The sequence below is a fragment of the Nerophis ophidion genome, linkage group LG05, assembly GCF_033978795.1.
Source record: "Nerophis ophidion isolate RoL-2023_Sa linkage group LG05, RoL_Noph_v1.0, whole genome shotgun sequence".
NCBI lineage: Eukaryota > Metazoa > Chordata > Actinopteri > Syngnathiformes > Syngnathidae > Nerophis > Nerophis ophidion.
The window spans coordinates 62726492-62747177 of NC_084615.1; the positions used below are offsets into that span (position 1 = coordinate 62726492).

At 39.4% G+C, this 20686-nt stretch overlaps 1 protein-coding gene across 5 annotated transcripts in view; it reads right to left on the bottom strand.

Annotated features, from left to right (window-relative positions):
* LOC133553486 (rho guanine nucleotide exchange factor 9) overlaps nucleotides 1–19714 on the bottom strand; it is an 81264-nt gene extending 61550 nt beyond the window's left edge. For 2 of the 5 annotated variants that reach the window (XM_061901733.1, XM_061901736.1), the window contains exons 1-5: nucleotides 19469–19713; nucleotides 17001–18682; nucleotides 14498–14836; nucleotides 13622–13748; nucleotides 13451–13545 (exon numbers count right to left, since the gene is read on the bottom strand). In XM_061901733.1, coding sequence (XP_061757717.1) covers nucleotides 13451–13545; nucleotides 13622–13748; nucleotides 14498–14836; nucleotides 17001–18608 — 2169 coding nt within the window. In that variant the 5' untranslated portion in view covers nucleotides 18609–18682; nucleotides 19469–19713. Of the gene's footprint in view, nucleotides 1–13450; nucleotides 13546–13621; nucleotides 13749–14497; nucleotides 14837–17000; nucleotides 18683–19468 lie in introns of all 5 variants that reach the window. The other 3 variants (XM_061901734.1, XM_061901735.1, XM_061901737.1) reach the window with 3 other exon arrangements.
* Between the last annotated feature and the right edge of the window lie 972 nt (nucleotides 19715–20686).

Here is a 20686-nt window from a genome sequence, read left to right on the forward strand (position 1 = left end):
TACATATATATATATACTGTATGTATATATGCGTATATATATATATATATATATATATATATATATATATATATACAAACATGTACGTATGTGTGTGTGTATACATATACATACATACATACATACATATATATATATATATATATATATATATATATATATATATATATATATATATATATATATATATATATATATATATATATATATATATATATGTACATACATTACACCGGCCTCCGGTCAAATATTTTTAACTCCTGCACTAGTGTATGATTTAGTGGTGGTCCGAGTTGCTGTAGGCAAATTGGTAGCCACATTTCCATATGTCTACTCTAGGGCAGCTGTGGCTACAAATGTAGCTTACCACCATCAAAGTTTGACTGTGGTGTTAATGAATGACAGGTTCTCAGTGTCACACGCTTTGAGTAACAGGAAAATAGTGCTATAAATCAAATTCATCATCATCATCAACTTTGACTCATTTTACAAAGGTAACATTCAGAATATATTATGTTCCCAGTATGTTAGTATCATTTTGTTTCATATACAATTTGTGTTTGTGTGTTCAAAACCCAGGCAGTAGGCATTTGAGGCAAAAAAAAAAGCATGACCTATTTCAGGCTCTGATTTGTGCAGGCGTGCGCTGCACTATTGCACTAGCACTACGCCAGTTAGGAGTATGTTTACGAGTGTCACAACTCATTAGAGCATGTCAGCCACCTGAGGCCATGAACACTGGAAACCTGGCTGAGTTTTTGCATGCTACGTGTGTTAGAATTTTGCAGAAAGTACTTCACAGCAGTAAAGATCACTCCTTTTTTTTTTTATATATCTATGAGGCCCTCTTTTATCTGACATTATGTTGTGGTGGGCAATAAATATAGTTTTCTCACAATAGGTGTTTGCATCTGTTCTCATTGGTAAATTAATTTCACAGCTTTACTGTTTTCAAAAATACCGGCGTGCAATGATATTACAGTATTACTTTAATTCTTTACAGGGCAATTCACTATGGTTATTTTTATTTTTTACATAAGAAATGACGCAGTTTCATGATGCATATGCAACATCTATTTTGGGCCCCCTACCCTAATAAAGGGTTAATTCATTAGTATTGGGTAAAATGACATATCAAAAACATAGCAGACTATGTGTTGTATGACAAAATAATAATAACGCTAAATAAATAAAGATGGTAAATCTTCACACTCCCACACATCACATAGAAGCCGGTGCTGTCAAATACCTGGAGGGAGGACCACGTGGGGAGAAAGCAAGTGAGGTGAGCTAGTGAAAAATAAACATTAAGGAGTTTAGAATAAGTTAACATAAGAAAAGGGAACTATAAGAGATGCAAGTGATTGTCGGCAGGATGAGGCGCTCTGAACTCAGGACAAGAAGGGGAAGGCAGAGTGAAGTGGTTGCATAATACGTGTATGTGATGGAGAGCTTTCTATGACGTTGCATGTGGTGTCGCAGGGAGCCTGGGAGGTCAGAGACAGAAAGTACAACAAAATAATGTACACAGGAAGTGTCAACTGTCAGGAAAATTCACCCCACCTTTTACTGAGGCCTACAGGACACACTATAATTACCAGAACATTTTGCGGGCAATTATATTTTATCATTAATTTTAGGAGGTACGCTACTTAAAATAATGTGCATAATGAATTGAAAAGTAAGTAAAGCCAAAATTTTCCCAAATCTGAATATGATGTAGTCATTTTAAATGTGTTATCTCAACCTTTCTGTCTTTACACATGTACTGTCTATTTTTAAAGGAATGTTAGCTTAAAGTCCACATGAATGTTTGCATTTTGTGTTTATCTAATAAAATCTGCATAAGCCAGTTTGAGTAGTTTTTAGGAAGCCAATGAAATACTTTCTATAGCAAACCTCCCTAGAGCAGTTCACTACCAAGAAGTTACCGTACCACTTATGATAAGCCCACGCAGCTTGTCTGTTACATGAGATGTTGTCACAATTATGGCCCCTATTTAATTGAGTGGAAGATTTGAATAATATATAAGATACAGTCATGGCGGAAAACGTCATTCCTAAATCGGATCACTGCAGGAATTTCATGCATTTGCATTTTATATTTGTTTATGCTTTTATTAAACAAACATACATTGCTTTAGATAGCGGGGATGACAGCAGTCATCAGACCAACCAAAGGAGCAATGAAAAATAGCCAAAACTCCTTGCTGATGATGAAAACTTTAAAATACATTTATTTTCTGTGTAGTGCAAGTGCTCCACATGTGCAGAGATCAGCATTTTTGTCACACTGTGTGGCACCCTGAGCTAGATGAGCAATAGTAAATGTTTCGAAGCAAAATGAGACAAAATTATTTTAATTATAGAAGCATTTATTTATGTTAAAAAAAAATGTATCAGTCATAATATTTTGTATTAACTGCTAATTGTGTTCTGCAATTAGCTAACTTCATGGTTTAAGTTCATATGGCAGGCTGTCAGTAAATTTATTGAACTTCCAGTGTGTAGGGGTTTGGCCTGAGGGTGACCAGAGAGAAAGCTGAGGCAGCATCCAAAATGACAAGTATCAAATACTTTGTGCACAGTCAATAAAATGACAACTTTCCAGCTGAAAAGATTATTAATGTATTTAGCATATCCACTTAACATGACATGTATAACAAACTCCTCTTTATCATTAGCATTACTTTTTTGTAGTAAACATTACATGAGGGAATGTAGCACAAGAACCATACAAACCTCTTCTTGGAAGGCTTTTAACAATACATAGGAATAAGTCATTTGAATGGTCATTCATCAATGCAGGATAACACGTGTAAGGTCAGTGGTTACTGAGCCTGGCTCACAATGCTCTCATTCATCTAAAAGGTGTTTTAATTGTGTTGAAGTTAAAGCATGTTCTTATGGACCTTGCTTTGTGCACTGGATCTGAGTCATGCTGGAACAGAAAAGGCCCTTCCACAAACTGTTCTTATAAAGTTGAAACCAGGGGTAGATACGGATCGTGGCCTCCTGATTGAAAATGATGAGTTCACATTCTGGGCAATTCCTCTGATGTCAAACTGGGCTGCCATGTGCTGAAATACGGGTGCAAGTTGTTCTGCAAAAACTTGGGTCAACAGTCACAGCTACCATCGTTAGCTGCGATGTTAGAATTCCTTGCGTTATCGCTCAAGACAAAGCTGTTTTCTTGATGTCGAAGATGAAGTGCAATAAAAGAGTTAACCTTTACTTTGGCCGAACAGGTTCTAATAGCTTATAGCAAGCGGTCTTGTTAGCCGTAATTGTTGCACTGACTTACACGCTACATCCTGCTGTAGTCTTTTGACATTACTCTGGTCAAAGTCTCACCAATGTAGAGATGTCTTATTGATGAGCCAGGTGTTAAAAATGAAGTATATAAAAATGTGTTCAGCCAAGATTTTGTCAATTTGAGATTGACGTGCTGAAGATAGCGCCATGAAGGGCTGAGCGATATATCGATTTACTAGATATATCACGGGTTTGTCTCTGTGCGATATAGAAAATGACTATATTGTGACATTTGAGTATACGTTCTCACGCAGTTGCTTTTAGCTGCTGGCATTACACTCCAGGCTCTTCTCGCTCTTTCCTGTCTCTCCTTCTCACAGTCAAGTGCACCTTCTTACATACGTCACATACTGTCGCGTCATACGCCCTCGCATGAAAGGTAGCAGCATTTAGAAATGGTCTCAGCTAACGAGGTGCTTAATAAATTGAGCGCGCTCCACCCAAACAAGGCCACCGGCCTTGACAATATCCCCTCCAGATTCCTCATGGACTCTGCCCCCACCATTGCCCCAATAATCACTCATATAATAAACCTCTCAATCAAACAAGGCCAAGTACCCAAGGATTTCAAGATAGCAAGAGTAACCCCCCTTTATAAAAAAGGAAGCAAATTAGAACCCGGTAACTACCGACCTGTTTCTATTCTCAGTTCTATTTCGAAAGTAATGGAGAAAATAGTTTATGAACAGGTTGATAGATACCTTGCTACTAATAAACTAATGTACAAATTCCAATCCGGCTTCAGAACTAACCACTCCACTGACACATGCCTTCTCTATCTGACGGACCACATCAAACATGAGGTGGACGCGGGCAAATACTGCGGCATGGTCATGGTGGACTTTCAGAAGGCCTTTGACACCGTTAACCACGCTATACTGTTGGATAAGCTCCGAGCAATCGGATTCGACGAAACCTCATCGAGCTGGATGCAATCTTACTTGGAGGGGAGGAAACAGGTGGTAGAGGTGAACGGCACCATGTCCCCTCCCCTCTCAGTAAGCTGTGGAGTCCCTCACGGCAGTATACTAGGACCTTTACTGTTCCTAATATACGTAAATGACATGCCATCAGCATGCCACTGTGAATTGTTCCTGTTTGCGGATGACTCGGCCCTGCTGGTATCCGGCAAGGACAAGTCACAGGTGGAACAAATCCTCAGTGCTGAACTCCTCAATATTTGCACCTGGCTCGCTGACAACAAGCTATCCATACACTTAGGTAAAACGGAATCCATCCTATTTGGGTCCCATATCAAACTTAAGAAGGTCAGTGACTTCACTATAAAAGTGGGTGACATTGTTATCACCAGGAAGGATGAGATCACCTACCTAGGTTCCATTCTAGAGGCTAATCTTTCCTGTGATAAAATGGCGACCAAGGTGATCAAAAAGGTCAACCAAAGAACGAGATTCCTCTACAGAATCTCCTCTCTGGTCAACAAAAGCACCTTGAGGATTCTAGCGGGGCCTCTCATTCAACCCTTCTTCGATTACGCTTGCACCTCCTGGTACCCCTGCACCTCCAAAACCCTCAAATCTAGACTCCAAACATCCCAGAATAAGCTAGTCCGGTTACTTTTAGACCTCCACCCCAGATCACACCTCAATCCAACCCACTTCTCCAAAGTGGGCTGGCTCAGGGTGGAGGACAGAGTAAAACAACTTGCACTGAGCCTAGTTTATAAAATCCGCTACACCTCCTTGATACCGAAGTATATGTCAAACTACTTCCTTAACATAAATGACCACCATAACCACAACACCAGGGGGAGCTCCACAAACCACGTTAAACCCAGATTCCGATCTAACAAAGGTCTTAACTCATTCTCTTTCTATGCCACATCAATGTGGAATGCACTCCCAACAGGTATACAAGTAAGTGCATCTCTATATTCCTTCAAAACCGCTCTAAAACAACACCTCCAGGCAACTTCAACACTTTACTAATACCCTCCTCCATTCACATCCCATCTCCCCGGATTATAAACAACTCAAATGTACTTCTAATGTATATACTTGTTCTTATGCTATCTGAACTCACTATGTTCTCTGCTGGCTGTACATATCCTACTAAATAAGACCTACACTGTTTCAATGTCCACATTTCTCTGTTGATGCAATTGTTGATGACTGAAGTTCTGATATCAACCAAAGCTCCTCATCCCACCCCCCGGATTGTAAATAATGTAAATAATTCAATGTACATACTATGATGATTAACTTGTGTGATGACTGTATTATGTTGATAGTATATATTTGTACCATGAATTGATTAACGTGGACCCCGACTTAAACAAGTTGAAAAACTTATTCGGGTGTTACCATTTAGTGGTCAATTGTACGGAATATGTACTGAACTGTGCAATCTACTAATAAAAGTATCAATCAATCAATCAATCAAAGCATAGGTAAAATTAGCTGTGATGCTAACGGAGTGGTGCGGGTGGTAATACGAGAGAAAGAAGGTGCCAATCTGGTATCAAACGAAGGAAGAATTAATTCCTATGAAAAACAGCACGGGGCGCATTGTCTGGTGCTGGTTTGGCTTCAAGCGGGAATATGTCGAACAAGTATGCGGCCAAAGCGTTGTTAGAAAAAGTAGCACCGACTGCTAATTTGTAGCATCATTTGAAAAGTCCCCCACTAGAAAATGAAGAGTGTTTGAAACTGCATATCAACATCTCCGTTCAGTGCCATACCCACAAAATGCCAAAGCAACCAATTCCAGATCGTTTGAAAAAAATAGTCAATAACAGAATTTAATAAGGTCTGTATTAACCTACCACATAGCAAAGGACATACACTATTTGATTTCCTGTTACGCAGCTAATTTTTATTTAAATGGGTTATACTTGTAAAGCGCTTTTCTACCTTCAAGGTACTCAAAGCGCTTTGACACTATTTCCACATTCACCCATACACACACACATTCACACACTGATGGCGGGAGCTGCCATGCAAGGCCCTAACCACGAACCATCAGGAGCAAGGGTGAAGTGTCTTGCTCAAGGACACAACAGGCGTGACGAGTTTGGTAGAAGATGGGGATTGAACCAGGAACCCTCAGGTTGCTGGCACGGCCACTCTCCCAACTGCGCCACGCCGTCCCATTTGACAGTTATTGAAATATTTTGTGTGGCATCATGCACAAAAATGCACTTTATTTGTTTTTAACTATTGTAGTGGCGTTCTGTACAAAAAGTGCACTTTAATTTAGTGTTGTTTTGATATGTCATCTTGGGCGACATAATTTACAAAAGTGCACTCATAGCTTGTTTTAAATTGTCTCTGACAATCTTGCACTTTCTGTTTTGAATTGACATGAATGGTAAATGGACTTAATTGTGGTTTCCCTCTCTGCATGAAAGTTTAAAATGAGCACATATTAATGCAGTATGAAGAAGAATGTTTTAATGTAGAAACATAGAATCATCATACTGCTGTGATTATATGCATCAAGTGTTTATTCAAGGCTAAGGCAAATTATCGAGATATATATTGTGTATCGTGATATGGCTTAAAAAATATCGAGATATTAATAAAAGGCCATATCGCTCAGCACTAGTGCCATGTTTAGCCCCCTATTGTTAGCCCATTGGTGTTAGCAGTATTCGCTCTTTACATGGAAATGGGTGTCCCGCTTAGTAAATATCTTTATTGATCGCCACAGCATAATAATCACAAAAAAGACAAATACTAAACTAAAATATAGATAATACATAAACAAAACTTAAGGTAACACTTAATTTAGGCCAAAAACATGTAAAATGTGCTGTAAAAAAATCTGCAATGTAATAACGTCACAATATTTGAAGTGCGATGTAGGGAGGGAGGACTGTATATGCCAGTATCTATGGAGTATCGGTACAGCAATGGGGTTATCTGTAGAATCATTAAAATTACTGCAATACAGTCGAATTTGGACAAGAATGCCCCCTTAAAGTTGTCTCAAAAGAAAAATATTATATAACGCATTTATCAAACCATCCATACTAACATGACCTAAATGTCCTAATATGACATCAACATAGCCCTGTGGAAATACAAATTATAAAGCTACAACAAAGCCTAAACACAAAACCAGGGACATAGACAATCTGAAAAGGTATAGAAAATAATTACAACAAGAGTTACAGTAAAGCTGGCTATTTCAGTGAGTCAGATCAGAGTTACCACGCAGTCCCTGGGAACATGCAGCCATATTAAATAAAAGCGGGAATAGCTTTTATAGGGAGCAAAGGAAACTCTCTCAACAGTTACATAAGAAAAAGGCCCAGAGCTTCTGTGTGTCCCAAACACACTTGCACACACGCACGTACACGCACACGCACACGCACACACACACACACACACACACACACACACACACACACACACACACACACACACACACTTAAACACCATTACCACTTATGCATGCACCAACAATAACCCACATGAACACACCTGACAAGCACTAACCCATTTGGTAGGAGAAACAGCCCCGGGAAGCTGTGACACAACCACCTGCTTAGATTCCATCAGCAGCACTTTATCAGAACTGTTACAGCTGGTGGCTGGAGGAAGTCACAGTGCATATACAGGTGAAACACAAAAAAAATTGAATAATCAGGCAAAAGTTCATTCATGCCAGCAATAAATGAGAAACTGATATGAGATTAGGGCTGGGCGATATATCGAATACACTCGATATATCACAGGTTTGTCTCTGTAAGATATAGAAAATGACTATATCGTGATATTCGAGTATACGTTCTCACGCAGTTGGTTTTAACTGTGGGCATTACACTACAGGCTCTTCTCGCTCTTTGTTGTCTTTTCTTTTCACAGAGACGTAAAACAAGCGCACCTTCTTACAAACCCCCTTTCCATATGAGTTGGGAAATTGTGTTGGATGTAAATATAAACGGAATACAAATATTTGCAAATCATTATCAACCCAAATTCAGTTGAATATGCTACAAAGACAACATATTTGATTTTCAAACTGATTAACATTTTTTTTTGCAAATAATCTTTTACTTTAGAATTTGTGACAATAAATGTGACAATAAACTTGGGAAAGGTGGCAATAAATACTGATAAAGTTGAGGAATGCTCATCAAACACTTATTTGGAACATCCCACAGGTGTGCTGGCTAATTGGGAACAGGTGGGTGCCATGTTTGGGTATTAAAACAGCTTCCCAAAAAATGCTCAGTCTCTCATAAGAAAGGATGGGGTGAGGTACACCCCTTTGTCCACTACTGGGTGAGCAAATAGTCAAACAGTTTAAGAACAGCGTTTCTCAAAGTGCAATTGCAAGAAATTTCAAGGATTTCAACATTTACGGTCCATAATATCATCAAAATGTTCAGAGAATCTGGAGAAATCACTCCACGTAAACGGCATGGACGGAAACCAACATTGAATCACCGTGACCTTCGATCCTCAGACGGCACTTTATCAAAAACCGACAATAATCTCTAAAGGACATCACCACAAGAGCTCAGGAACACGTCAGAAAACCACTGTCACTAAATACAGTTTGTCGCTACATCTGTAAGTGCAAATTAAAGCTTTACTATGCAAAGCGAAAGCCATTTATCAACAACATCCAGAAACGCCGCCAGCTTCTCTGGGCCCGAGATCATCTAAGATGGACTGATGCAAAGTGGAGAAGTGTTCTGTGGATTGACGTGTACACATTTCAAATTTTTTTGGGAAATATTTGTCATCGTGTCATCCGGACCAAAGGGGAAGCTAACCATCCAGACTGTTATCGACGCAAAGTTCAAAAGCAAGCGTCTGTGATGGTATGAGGGTGCATTAGTCCCCAAGGCATGGGTAACTTACACATCTGTGAAGGCACCATTAATGCTGATAGGTACATACAGCTTTTGGAATAACATACGCTGCAATCTAAGCGCCGTCTTTTTCATGGACGCCCCTGCTTATTTCAGCAAGACAATGCCAAGCCACATTCAGCACGTGTTACAACAGCGTGGCTTCGTAAAAAAAGATTGCGGGACCTGTCTCCAGACCTGTTTCCCATCGAAAATGTGTGGCGCATTATGAAGCGTAAAATACAACAGCGGAGACCCCGGACTGTTGAACGACTGAAGCTCTACACAAAACAAGAATGGGAAAGAATTCCAATTTTAAAGCTTCAACAATTATTTTACTCAGTTCCCAAATAATTATTGAGTGTTGTTAAAAAGAAAAGGTGATGTAACACAGTGGTGAACATGCCCTTTTCCAACTACTTTGGCACGTGTTGCAGCAATGAAATTCTAAGCGGGTAGATGGTGAAGAAGTATGCGGCAAAAGCATTGCTACAAAAAGTAGCAGCACTGCTAATGTGTAGAATCATTTGAAAAGTCAGCCACTAGAGAATGAAGAGTGCTTGGATGGATGGATGGATGGATGAAACTCCGCATGTCATCATCTCTGCCCAAGCAACCATTTCCACATCAACACCATATAAAACAAATAGTCAACGACAGAAGGAGATAAAGTCCATAGGAACCTACCACATAGCGAAGGACATACAGTATTTGATTTCCTATTATGTAGCTAATTTTTATTTGACAGTTATTGAAATATCTTTTGTGACATCATGCACAAAAGTGCACTTTATTTGTTTCAAAACACTGTAGCGGTGCTTTGTACAAAAAGTGCACTTTAATTTAGTGTTGTTTTGATATGTCATCTTAGTGACATCATGCACAAAAGTGAACTCATAGCTTGTTTTAAAATGCCTCTGACAATCTTGCACTTTCTGTTTTGGAAATGACATGAATGTCTGTGCCACTGCTTAATATTTGTTTAATAAATACAGTTTTGGTAAATTGACTTAGTTGTGGTTTCCCTCTTTGTATGAAATTTTAAAATTAGCATATATTAATGCAGGATGAACCAGAAGGTTTTAATGTAGAAACATAGAATCATCATACTGGTGTGATAAAATGCATCAAGTTCATTCAAGGCTAAGGCAAAGTATTGTGACATGGCCTAAAAATATCGACATATTAATAAAAGGCCATATCGCCCAGCCCTATATGTGATATAAGCTCATTACATGCAAAGTGAGATATGTCAAGCTTTTATTTGTTATACTCCTAAATTTCCGACCTTACAGTGTTAAAAAATACTAATATTTTGATTTCAATTAAAGGTTTTCATAGAATGTAAGCTACAATTATCAAAATTATATATGAGCAAGACTTGAAATATCCTGATTTGATTGTTATTAGCATATACCATGTATTAGTTTTACATTGTAAATCTAATTGCAGGAATAATATTGTAATTTCTTTTTAGTTTCAACTGAAAACTTGCACCTTGCCAGCATACTAGTGGTGCTGAATGAACACAGATTATGGATTATAGGTCTCCTGTGGCTCACAGTGTAGATGCTTGCAGTGGAAGAGAGGATATCCTATTCTTCAAGAATATATATTTGTTGAATATTTGCCAAAGACAACACAACCAATTTAGTCATCTGAACGTTGTCAATAAAATGACTCAAATAATCAATGCATATAACACATCCATAATTACGATCGTGTATAATTAGGGCTGTAACACCATAATTTAAGTAGAGGAATTAAAAAATTACCATGTTATTCTTTTTTTTTTTCGGTTTATTTGAAATAGGGACAGATACAGAAACATAGATATCAGAAACAGTCATCCAATGTATCCATCATAGTGTTTGTAGCCAACACTAACTTACAACACTTGTCCCCAACAACAACAATACAGATCTAACATCATTAATATAGGAAAATAAAAAGAATGAGTCACATCCGTCGAAAATTGCATGAACAAGTAACACTTCCCATGACTGGTCTACTCTTCACCCCAACTAACCCCATACCTGCTGACTAATACATTCATAATTAATAGAAATGGTTACATAACATGATTACGACCACACATACCCAGGTTGGTTTTACACTTAATCATGTAAGATTTCTGATTTAAGTTTTAATCTGCATTAAGACCTTAATAAGTCTCTCTTTCTGACAAGTTGGCAATGAAGATTCTATCAGAGCATCAGTACCAAACCACAACAAACTGTCCCTTCAACTGAAGAAACATGTGCAAAAGAGAGGAGAGAAAAAGAAAGGAGAGGGGGCAGTGACTGGAGAAGAAATCCATTTAAATAAAATGAAGAAGAGAGGCGTCAGCATTAGCAGTTAATCCACTGCAGTGAGAATGCTTTCTTTTTGCTTGAGGCCTCCAGGCTGAAGTAGTCATCCAAATAGAAACTGTAACACACACTGCAGTGTACCTTAAAATCCTTTGTTGAAGCAACTATCCACATATTCTGCATTATGTCTAGTGAAATGTGTACAATTTTTTAACAAAATCATATTAGTGTCTCACCGTTTAAATACATTTTCAAAACTGCATGTCCCTACTCTAGGGGAAGCTACAACACACACGTGCACATTAAAATGGAAGCATGTCTCGTTGCCTCTCTTTTTCTCTTCCACCCCCTATTCTCTCTCTCTCACCCACACAGAGTCTCCTTTTAGCTCTTGCTTAAAAAGGATACCTAAAGATAGAAGCAAGAAAATGAACAGGAGACAGCCAGTGTCATGGCAACAATGTGCAATGGTTTGCAAACATTATTATAGTCACTAAAGACCAACTTAATGCAGGTGTATCACAGTTTTGGAGAACTCATGTTTGAAGAGAGAAGATAATTTCAGTGTAGCTAGCATCAAATGATCAATGTAATCCCTTAAGAAAAATGTCCCCATTGAGTGCAAAATACTGTATCGTACAATACATAGAAGTTTTTAAAAACAACAATTTCCAGAACATGCACTCTTCAGTCAGGAGTGGAACCAAATCAGGTACTTTCATAGTTACCAACCTAATTCCATCGGTACTACCAGATATAAATTAAATACAAAAAATAAAATGGTAACATATTCAAAGCTTTTGTTGCACCTTTACAACTTTTCCAAAATTCAGCGACATGTGTCCTAACGAAGACCAGAAGGCGGGCTCACTTTACACCAGTTTTAAAATCTCTGTATTGGCTCCCCGTGTGTTTCAGGATCGATTTTAAAGTTTTTCTTATGGTTTATAAATGTTTTTATGGTATTGGGCCTTTTTATCTTTCAGATTTGCTTTTACCCTATGAACCTTTGTGGGCCCTGAGAACCTCCAGCACTCATCTCCTAATTATTCCAAAAGTCAGGACAAAAAAATCATGACCTCTTTCCACTATTATGGCCCTTGTTTATGGAACAGCTTGGAAGGACCTCAGGGCTGCGTAGAACGTTTTTATTTTTCAGAGCGGCCCCAGAGTAAGGCCCCACTTTTCTAAATGCACTAGTGTGATGCTAATTTACATTGGCTGTACTATATGCATACTACTGATTAGTATTGGCGATTTAACATGTCCATTCGAACACCTCCAAATTTGGTAATTAAAACTACAACTAAGATGCATGTTACAATCAAACAGATGGTATGTAAAAGGAATAACACTTACTTTGTGGGGTGCAACAAAAGACTAGCCTGGCGCATTCAGCCTAATTGCAAAGACTACTTCCTGGCTAGGAAACACACCGTAGCCTAAACATTGCCATTGTTCATCATGGAATTGACACTACATACACAATCTATGGTAATATACTTGCAAATAAACAATTCAAGATATAACAACAGGACAGCACAATTTGGATTATCTAATTACTGTTAGTGGTTAAATAAAACAAAAGATTTCATTATTAAAGAAATTAACATTTATTAACACATGAAAACACAAAAAAGTACCAAAGTACTTTTGAGTACCGACATAAATTTCCACACACTGGAAATTGGTAGTGTAAATTCAAATGTGAAAAATACCTATCCCGATTCTTCAGTCTTACTGAACAAATGAACCATTTCTGTAAATCATTGGTGAAACACCCCACTAAACAGCCATGATGCTCTTTTACAATTCAGGATAATCATAGTGTATTAACCTGCATTCATCAGTCAGTAGGTTCAAGATGAAATGTTTAATGTTAGTGATACATACTAGAACCCCCTCACCTCTAACACACATTCTATAGCGCTGTTTTTCTTTAACACTCAGTTAAAGAGACAGTAAGGCAGTGTGCTTAATGGTGTGTTTCACTTACAATGTTGACTTGCAGTGGTTCTGACCCAGGTCGTAGCAGTCTCTTCCTTCTGCAGCTGCCCCCTCTAGATCGCAGGCGCACTGATGATGACTGACCTACATGTGTTGGAAAGGCAGGTAAGTTGGCAACAAATAATGTAATTCAATTTAACACAGTTGTGTGATGTGATACCTGAATGAGGCAGGAGTAGAGCCAAGGTAGTGAGGGTGCTGGGAGGCAGAGGTAAGGAGTGGCACCGCTGCAGAGAAACTCTCAGTGGGGGCTCTAATGGAGACACCCCCGGAGGGCGAGACAAGGCCTAGAATATACTCAGTCAGTTAGAGTTACAGTAGGTCATATCCTACATTTCATATATAAAATATATGATGCAGCGCATATATATGTTGACACATGCACAATAGCCTGTTGACCTAACACTCTGCCTTACTGCTTTTTCTGTAAAGTCAAGTCATGTCTAGTTCTCATCTGCTAAATGTGGTGTATTGGTTAGTGTTGTAGTCCCTACTGAAAAACTCTGAGAGGCAACCAGCCTTTAAGGTTCAAACAAACTTACTTTAAGGGAGGCCAATGAGAAGTAGAGCTTATGGTAGTGACACGGCAAAGAATTGGACATACTAAAAAACAGAGAGGAAAGGAGAGGCCACAAAGAGACAGGAAAAAGACGGGGAATGTGAGCCGGTGAAAAAGTGGAATCCAGAAATATAGCCCTGTATTTATAAATGGGGCAGAGCATGCTTGCATTGTTGCAGCTAACAGTGAGCGGTGTATAAATACTGGGTTAGTAACGGGCTGCCCTTCAGCGCTCTGTAGTGTTTGATTCATTACGGCCTTGTGCTATATTTATCAGTAAGGTGGTGGCGACGATAAGTGGGACTCAGACCACCGTTTGAAATTTTCAGAAGCATCTCCAGTATACAGGACGTTTGTTATATTTACCGTATTATAATGTGTATAGAGCTGTATGTACAGGCCCACTAATAGCAGATTTTTCAATATTCTTATCTAATGCAGTTAATATATGCACAAATGATGAATTTGACGTCTTACTCTGTGGTGCAGCTCCGTGGACTGCATCTCTCTACAAACACTGGTTTCAATGACAGAGCAAGGCCTGGGACGAGCGGTCATCCATCTAAGCCCCGGTGAGTGTTGCATGGTGGGATTAGGTCTGTGCTTCCGCCAGCATAGTGAGCCAAACTCACTATAATGGTTGTGGAGATCTTGGTCTGGGTTTGGTCTCTGCAGATCCAATACAGCTGATGCCGGCCGGGGACGAGGGCGCAGTAGCTTCTGGGGCACAGAGGTCTTCTCTGTGCTAGAGAGGGGCAATGCTGGGCCTGGCAGTCTTACACTGCTGCCTGTCTGGTTTGCAATCTGCTCACACAGCTGGGATTGGCAAACATTCTCAGAGGCTTGGCCCGGACACAATGCACAATATTAAACACTCATTGGACACAATAATAGGTACAAATGTACCTGAAATCGAATGAGAACTACAGAATTCTAAGAGTATACTGAGAGGTATTGTTTTAACAATGTGTTTTAGAAATAAGCGTTTCACTCAATTTTTCATTCAAGTATGGGGGGAGATTATTATTGATCATCAATCAGTATCAATTATTATTTAATCAAACTTTATTTTACATGAAAATATTGAAGAAAATGTGTTTTTCATTATTTCAAGAATTATATATTTAAAACAAATATACAATAAACATAAGCATACAATTGTAATAAAACACAATGGCAGACAAAGATACTCAAGCCCAACTATTTACATTACATATAAATACCACATAATGTACAACATGTGGGTGTCTTTTGTTCTAGTTTAACAATAAAAAAAATTCCACAACAGCTGTCTGACAGTGTCAATCAAAAAACATTGTTTATTATCCTTGACGGGGTTATTTAACAGCATGCAGAAGGGCTGCAATGACAAATTGATTTAAACAATTAAAAAGCATTGATCTATACTATGCTATTTGATTAATCTTTTAATGAGTGTAACTAATGAAAATTGACCAAATCTTGACGACATGGAGCGGCCGAAATCTAAAGTACACAAACATAGTGTCCGTAGGGCCGCTGAAAAAGAGCACATGAGAACAGTAGTGGAGGTGCCATCATGTATGGCATCAGAACAGCAGAGTTGTTTTTATATTTTTTTGCATTGAGGTTAAAAGTGTGTTTTATCTGATGACTCAATTAATCAAATAATAAAATTGACAGATGACTCGATAAGTTATTAAATAATTGATAGCTGAAACCCTAGTATACAGTGCCTTGCAGAAGTCTTAGGCCATTACTAGCTGTGTTTTCCCAACAGTCACTGACATACAGTTAGCGGCTTTAAACAAAAAATAAGAATTCCGATTTTCACAAGACTTTGCCAGTCAGGTGTTGAATAAACCATTAATAAAAACATTACAGTTAGTGAGGATCAGGATGAGGGCAGAGGTACTGTATTCATTGACACTATTCCATTAATTTAGCCCTCCAGCCCTCAGAATTAAATTGTAATGCACTTCCGGTCTGTTTGGCATCCTCTATGAGCCACAAAAAATTATGGAATATTTATTGTATTATTATTTGATCGCAGGTGTATCTAACATTATAGCGAATGATTGCATTACCTGTTTGAGGATGTGAAAGAATCCAATTTGATTTGATCGTTTCAATTTGACACAAGAACATATTTACTAATGCAATGTGAAAACAGGAGCAAACACAATAGGTGGAAATGCCTTTTAAAACATGTCATACAAGAGAAAAATACACTTGCAAATTCTACCAAAGAAAAAAAATATAGATTTTAATGGCAGCATATGTCAACTTAACTATCATCGGTGTGCACTTTCCAAAACAGTTTTTAACACCACGCTTGCATTAACAGCCCTTATAAAAGTGTGCTGAGTATTGAGATGTCGTATCTCATTTTGTCAACAAGAGTTGGGCTAACGTGTACTGATTCAGTTTGACTGGCAGGGACATGACTAATACATTCACTGGAATAAAAAAAGAAAGGGTTTCTGCCATGAAGCACAGGCATCACCATGCTCTGGGCGCAGTCACAAGCTTCATGGGAAAAAGTCTGTCCTTGCATGCTACATGAGGCTGGCAAACATGTCTGGCTTAAAGTTGTACACCATTGTAGTACTACCGCCTGTCTCCAATAGATGGGGCTAAGTGACAACTAAATAACTCAAGTTGTGGATGTTTAAGTTGTTGAATGCTTTTTTTCCCACAGTAAATGAACCACACCTACTTGTACTGAAATCATGGAGAAATGTCTAAAAGCTTTGATGCTATGTCTATTATGTTGATGCTGCTGGAAAAAGAATGTCTCTGATTTAAAGTGTTACATGAACCACGTTTTGAACACAGACATAGTATTTGCATGATGCATGCCACTGGCAGTGTTAATGATGAGGGGAAAAAAAGCCTGCGATAGAATGAGGTTATGGCATCACAATGAAACGTTCTGTTACTGACCTCCTCAAAAGTTTAGTAAATGTGGCAATGAACATAGTACATTGATATTACATACCTTAAATATCTCTTCTGTGGAATCAGAGGATGGAACACCATCAGGTGTGCTCTCTTTACAATCTTCTGGTGCGTGGACATTCCCTTCCGGTATTGGGTGGAAATCAAGAGCAGCCTCCTTGGAATCCTCTTCATTTCCTTTGTCTTCCTTTACCTTTTGTCCCTGGTGCAAGCAGTTTAATGGATTCCTTACATTCCCAGCACCTTTTTCCATTTCAATACTCATAACTGCATGAGGGATATGCTTCTCTATTGTAGCTGTGGACCTGCGGTTTGCTATGTCTATATGTTTGCCTCTACACTTTGAAGTTTGAAGGCCATTGATGCTTCCGGACACAGAACATGCCCTGAAAGCTTTTAAGACAACTTTCGGAGATCTGTTACCTGTCACAGATGCTGGGGCTTCGCAGTCGAAGCAACTGGAGTGTGAGGATTTAGTGGTCAATGGTGAAGATGGGGCATTCTGACATTTTGGATGGGATTCGCTGTGGAGTGTTAGGGACACACTGTGAACTTTGTGTACTGTGCGCTGAGGATCCTGTGGGGAGTTATCTGGGGTTTTCTCTTCCTCTGGGGGTGAGAACGAGCGGGATGGTGTCCGCCACTTTCGGGCAGTTTCTGCTACATTGTTAAAAAATTTTAACAGTCCACCAAAATGGCCCTTAATGTCCGAATGTTTTGGGGGCAGTGCTTGATAGTCTTTGACATTCTCAAAGTCTACAGAACCATAGTCTGAGTCAATAGTTTTATCTAGAGAGTGGAGCTCCGAATCAAAGCTCCTCTCCGAATAGACAGGATTGGCCTTCCCCAAAAGAGAGATCCTCCTCAAATAACTCCACACATCTTTTTGTCGCCTTCCTGCACCGTGGTGGGTACTTTTGCTAGTCTTAATACTCGGCTCCTCACAAATTACTGCATTTGTTTTGTTATAGCTAGTTGAATTGTTGTGGCTTCTTTTTGAGTATGAAACTCTTTCTGATGGTTTACACCCATTCTGAGCTGTAGTCTCTGGCACCACAGTGGGCTGATGGTCATCTATCGGAGCTGTGAGGTCAATGTCTTCGAAAGAACAGTCAAACTCTCCTGTGTAACCAGCATATGAATGCCTCTTGCCACGGTGCCTAAGTGGGCCCCTGGTGGATTGCTGTGGCGTACCAACATCTCGGCAGAAAGAGTCCTCATCCACCAGAGAGCTGCTGAGTTTGGCACTAGACAATTTCCCAGCCTTCCCCCTGAACACAGAAGGGGATTTAAGTTTTTTAAAGGAGCGAACTTTATCAGCAAAAGTTAGTTTGGGGATAGAAGCCTCCCCGAGGAGGATCATGGAGTGGGGTCTTCGTTCCAGCTCTGACACAGCTCTTTTCCGGTTCAAGATCTTCCAGATGCCCCCAGTGGCGCGGGGTCTTCGGTTGACCTCTTGTCTGTCCTTGACAGGGGTCTGAAAAGACGCAGGCCGGGTCTCACCCTGCATCTCTTCAGGCCCTGACCCAGTCTCCTGAATATAAACACTGCCAGTCTCATTCTCCACATCCAGAGAAACATTAAAAACTCGGTTGAAAAACCCATTCGGGTTGTTACTCTCAGGGACAGGATTGTCTATATTCTCCATCCTCTCTCATTCCACGGTGTCAGCTATCCACTCCAATGGCCATCATGACTTGGTCCTCCCACTCTCATCAACACCTACAAAATTAAAATAAATACGGTTTTTCTACTATGAGTCAACAAACACTTGTCACATCCCTTCCCTCTTAGTTGACCCATATTATCCAGTAATTACTTGAAACACAGACCCCCTTTAAACCGCCATTTAATCCAGGAGGCAGAGTTGTCATGGAAACACACTTCAGAAATGTCTTGTTATATCAAGCAGGCTGTGACGTCATCATATAAGCACCTTCAAAACCAGATGCCAGGCTAATGCTGTGGCATATTTAATTATCCCTATAACATAATCTTTTCAATTATGTATGTAATATAGTCAGAGGAATCCTGTGTGTGGCAGGCCTAGGATGTATTTCAATTAAGATGGCATTTTAAGTGAGTGTCTTAATTAACTTGATTTACTCATCAGCATAGAAGCATTTAGCGTCAGTCAAAATGTGTTTTTATATGAATGTACTCCTAAAAATGAATGAGAATTTATACTCTCACAAATAACATCCATCCATTTTTTTTTTACCGCGTATTCCCTTTGGGATCGCGGGGGGCTCTGGTGCCTATCTCAGCTACAATCAGGCGGAAGGTGGGGTACACCCTGGACAAGTCACCACCTCATCGCGGTCTCACAAATAACAAACATGCCATTTACGCTACACTACATGAGCTACTTGTCAGACACTTTGAAAGACTCCACAGATAAGTGCAGACAGTGGGCAGGTTCTAAATGTTTGGCAATAAACTTAACAATGCCGCCTGAAAAAGAACATAAACAACGTAGAAGTCAAAAATAACGTGTCGTTTACTTACTGCCCAGGCGTTGATAAAGACGGCATCGTCGCCAGTGTCCTCAGTCAACAAGAACTCTGCTTCAACTTTATCCGGCAGACTTTCAGTGGCTTAGCGTACATCCATGGGCGAAGCAGCACTTTAGTGCCGGGCGGCGACTCCCCACAAGATCCTGTCCGGCTCGGTTTACACCCTCAAAGCTCAGCCGCTGTAGTGACCGAAGTACAGTCCGTCAGTTAGCCACACACCGGTGAACTCTTGGCCTGCGAGCACGCGCGCGCGCCCACGCACTGATTGGAGGTCTGTGCATGCGCGCACGTGAGCGCGAGCGTACACGCCGCTGTGTTACACAGTGTCAACAGAACTACATTCACTGGCCAAAACATTAGGTACAATGGCACAGTCTGATCAGATCCAAACGACAGAGCCAAATCTAAAAGTTTTGATTTAGGATGCATTTGACCGGGCCAGGTGCCATTTTTGGCAGGCATCGAAAGGGATGCTGGCCAAATTTAGGAACACAAATTAAAGGTGAGTTGAGTTCCTGAAAAGTTATACTTGCATAACCACTGCCAACAGTTCCCAAACAAGTCATTGTTTTTTTTTTGTTTTGTTTTTTTGTCAAGATATAGATAGATGCTCTCCTTTTACTGAACATACAAAAAATGAAAAACATTATAACCACATATATATAATTTGTGTATTTTTTTTTTGATGACGTTTATTATGCTGTCAAAGCGCTTTGAGCTTCTTAAAAAATGGGTAGAATGCGCTATTCAAGTGCAACCATTTACCGTGTATTATTTCATATAGACAATATGATATTAACGTATCTCCTATGTGAATATGCATTTAAAAAAATAAATAAATTATTCTTTACATTCGCAGTTAGTGCCGCAGCCTCTCCCATGAGAGAACCTTTGGTGCACACAAAAAAAGAGGTTTACATTGTAGATGTACAATAGGACTGCTTCTAAAATGCCCATAAAAAGTGGTACATTTCTGCTGCATATTTGAAAACTGAAAATAGTTCCAGGTAGGAACATCATGAAATTAGTGTACAGTAAATGAGTGTCTCCATGGTAAAAGCCCTGTAAAGTACACACAACAATCTTTGAATTTAAAAATAAGGCAGTCGACTAATAGTACACACAATTTTATAGTGTGCATACAATGTTTAGTGTGCGTTATTCAGTGTTGGTAACAACGGCTTTTGAGTATAACTGCGTTATTTTTTTC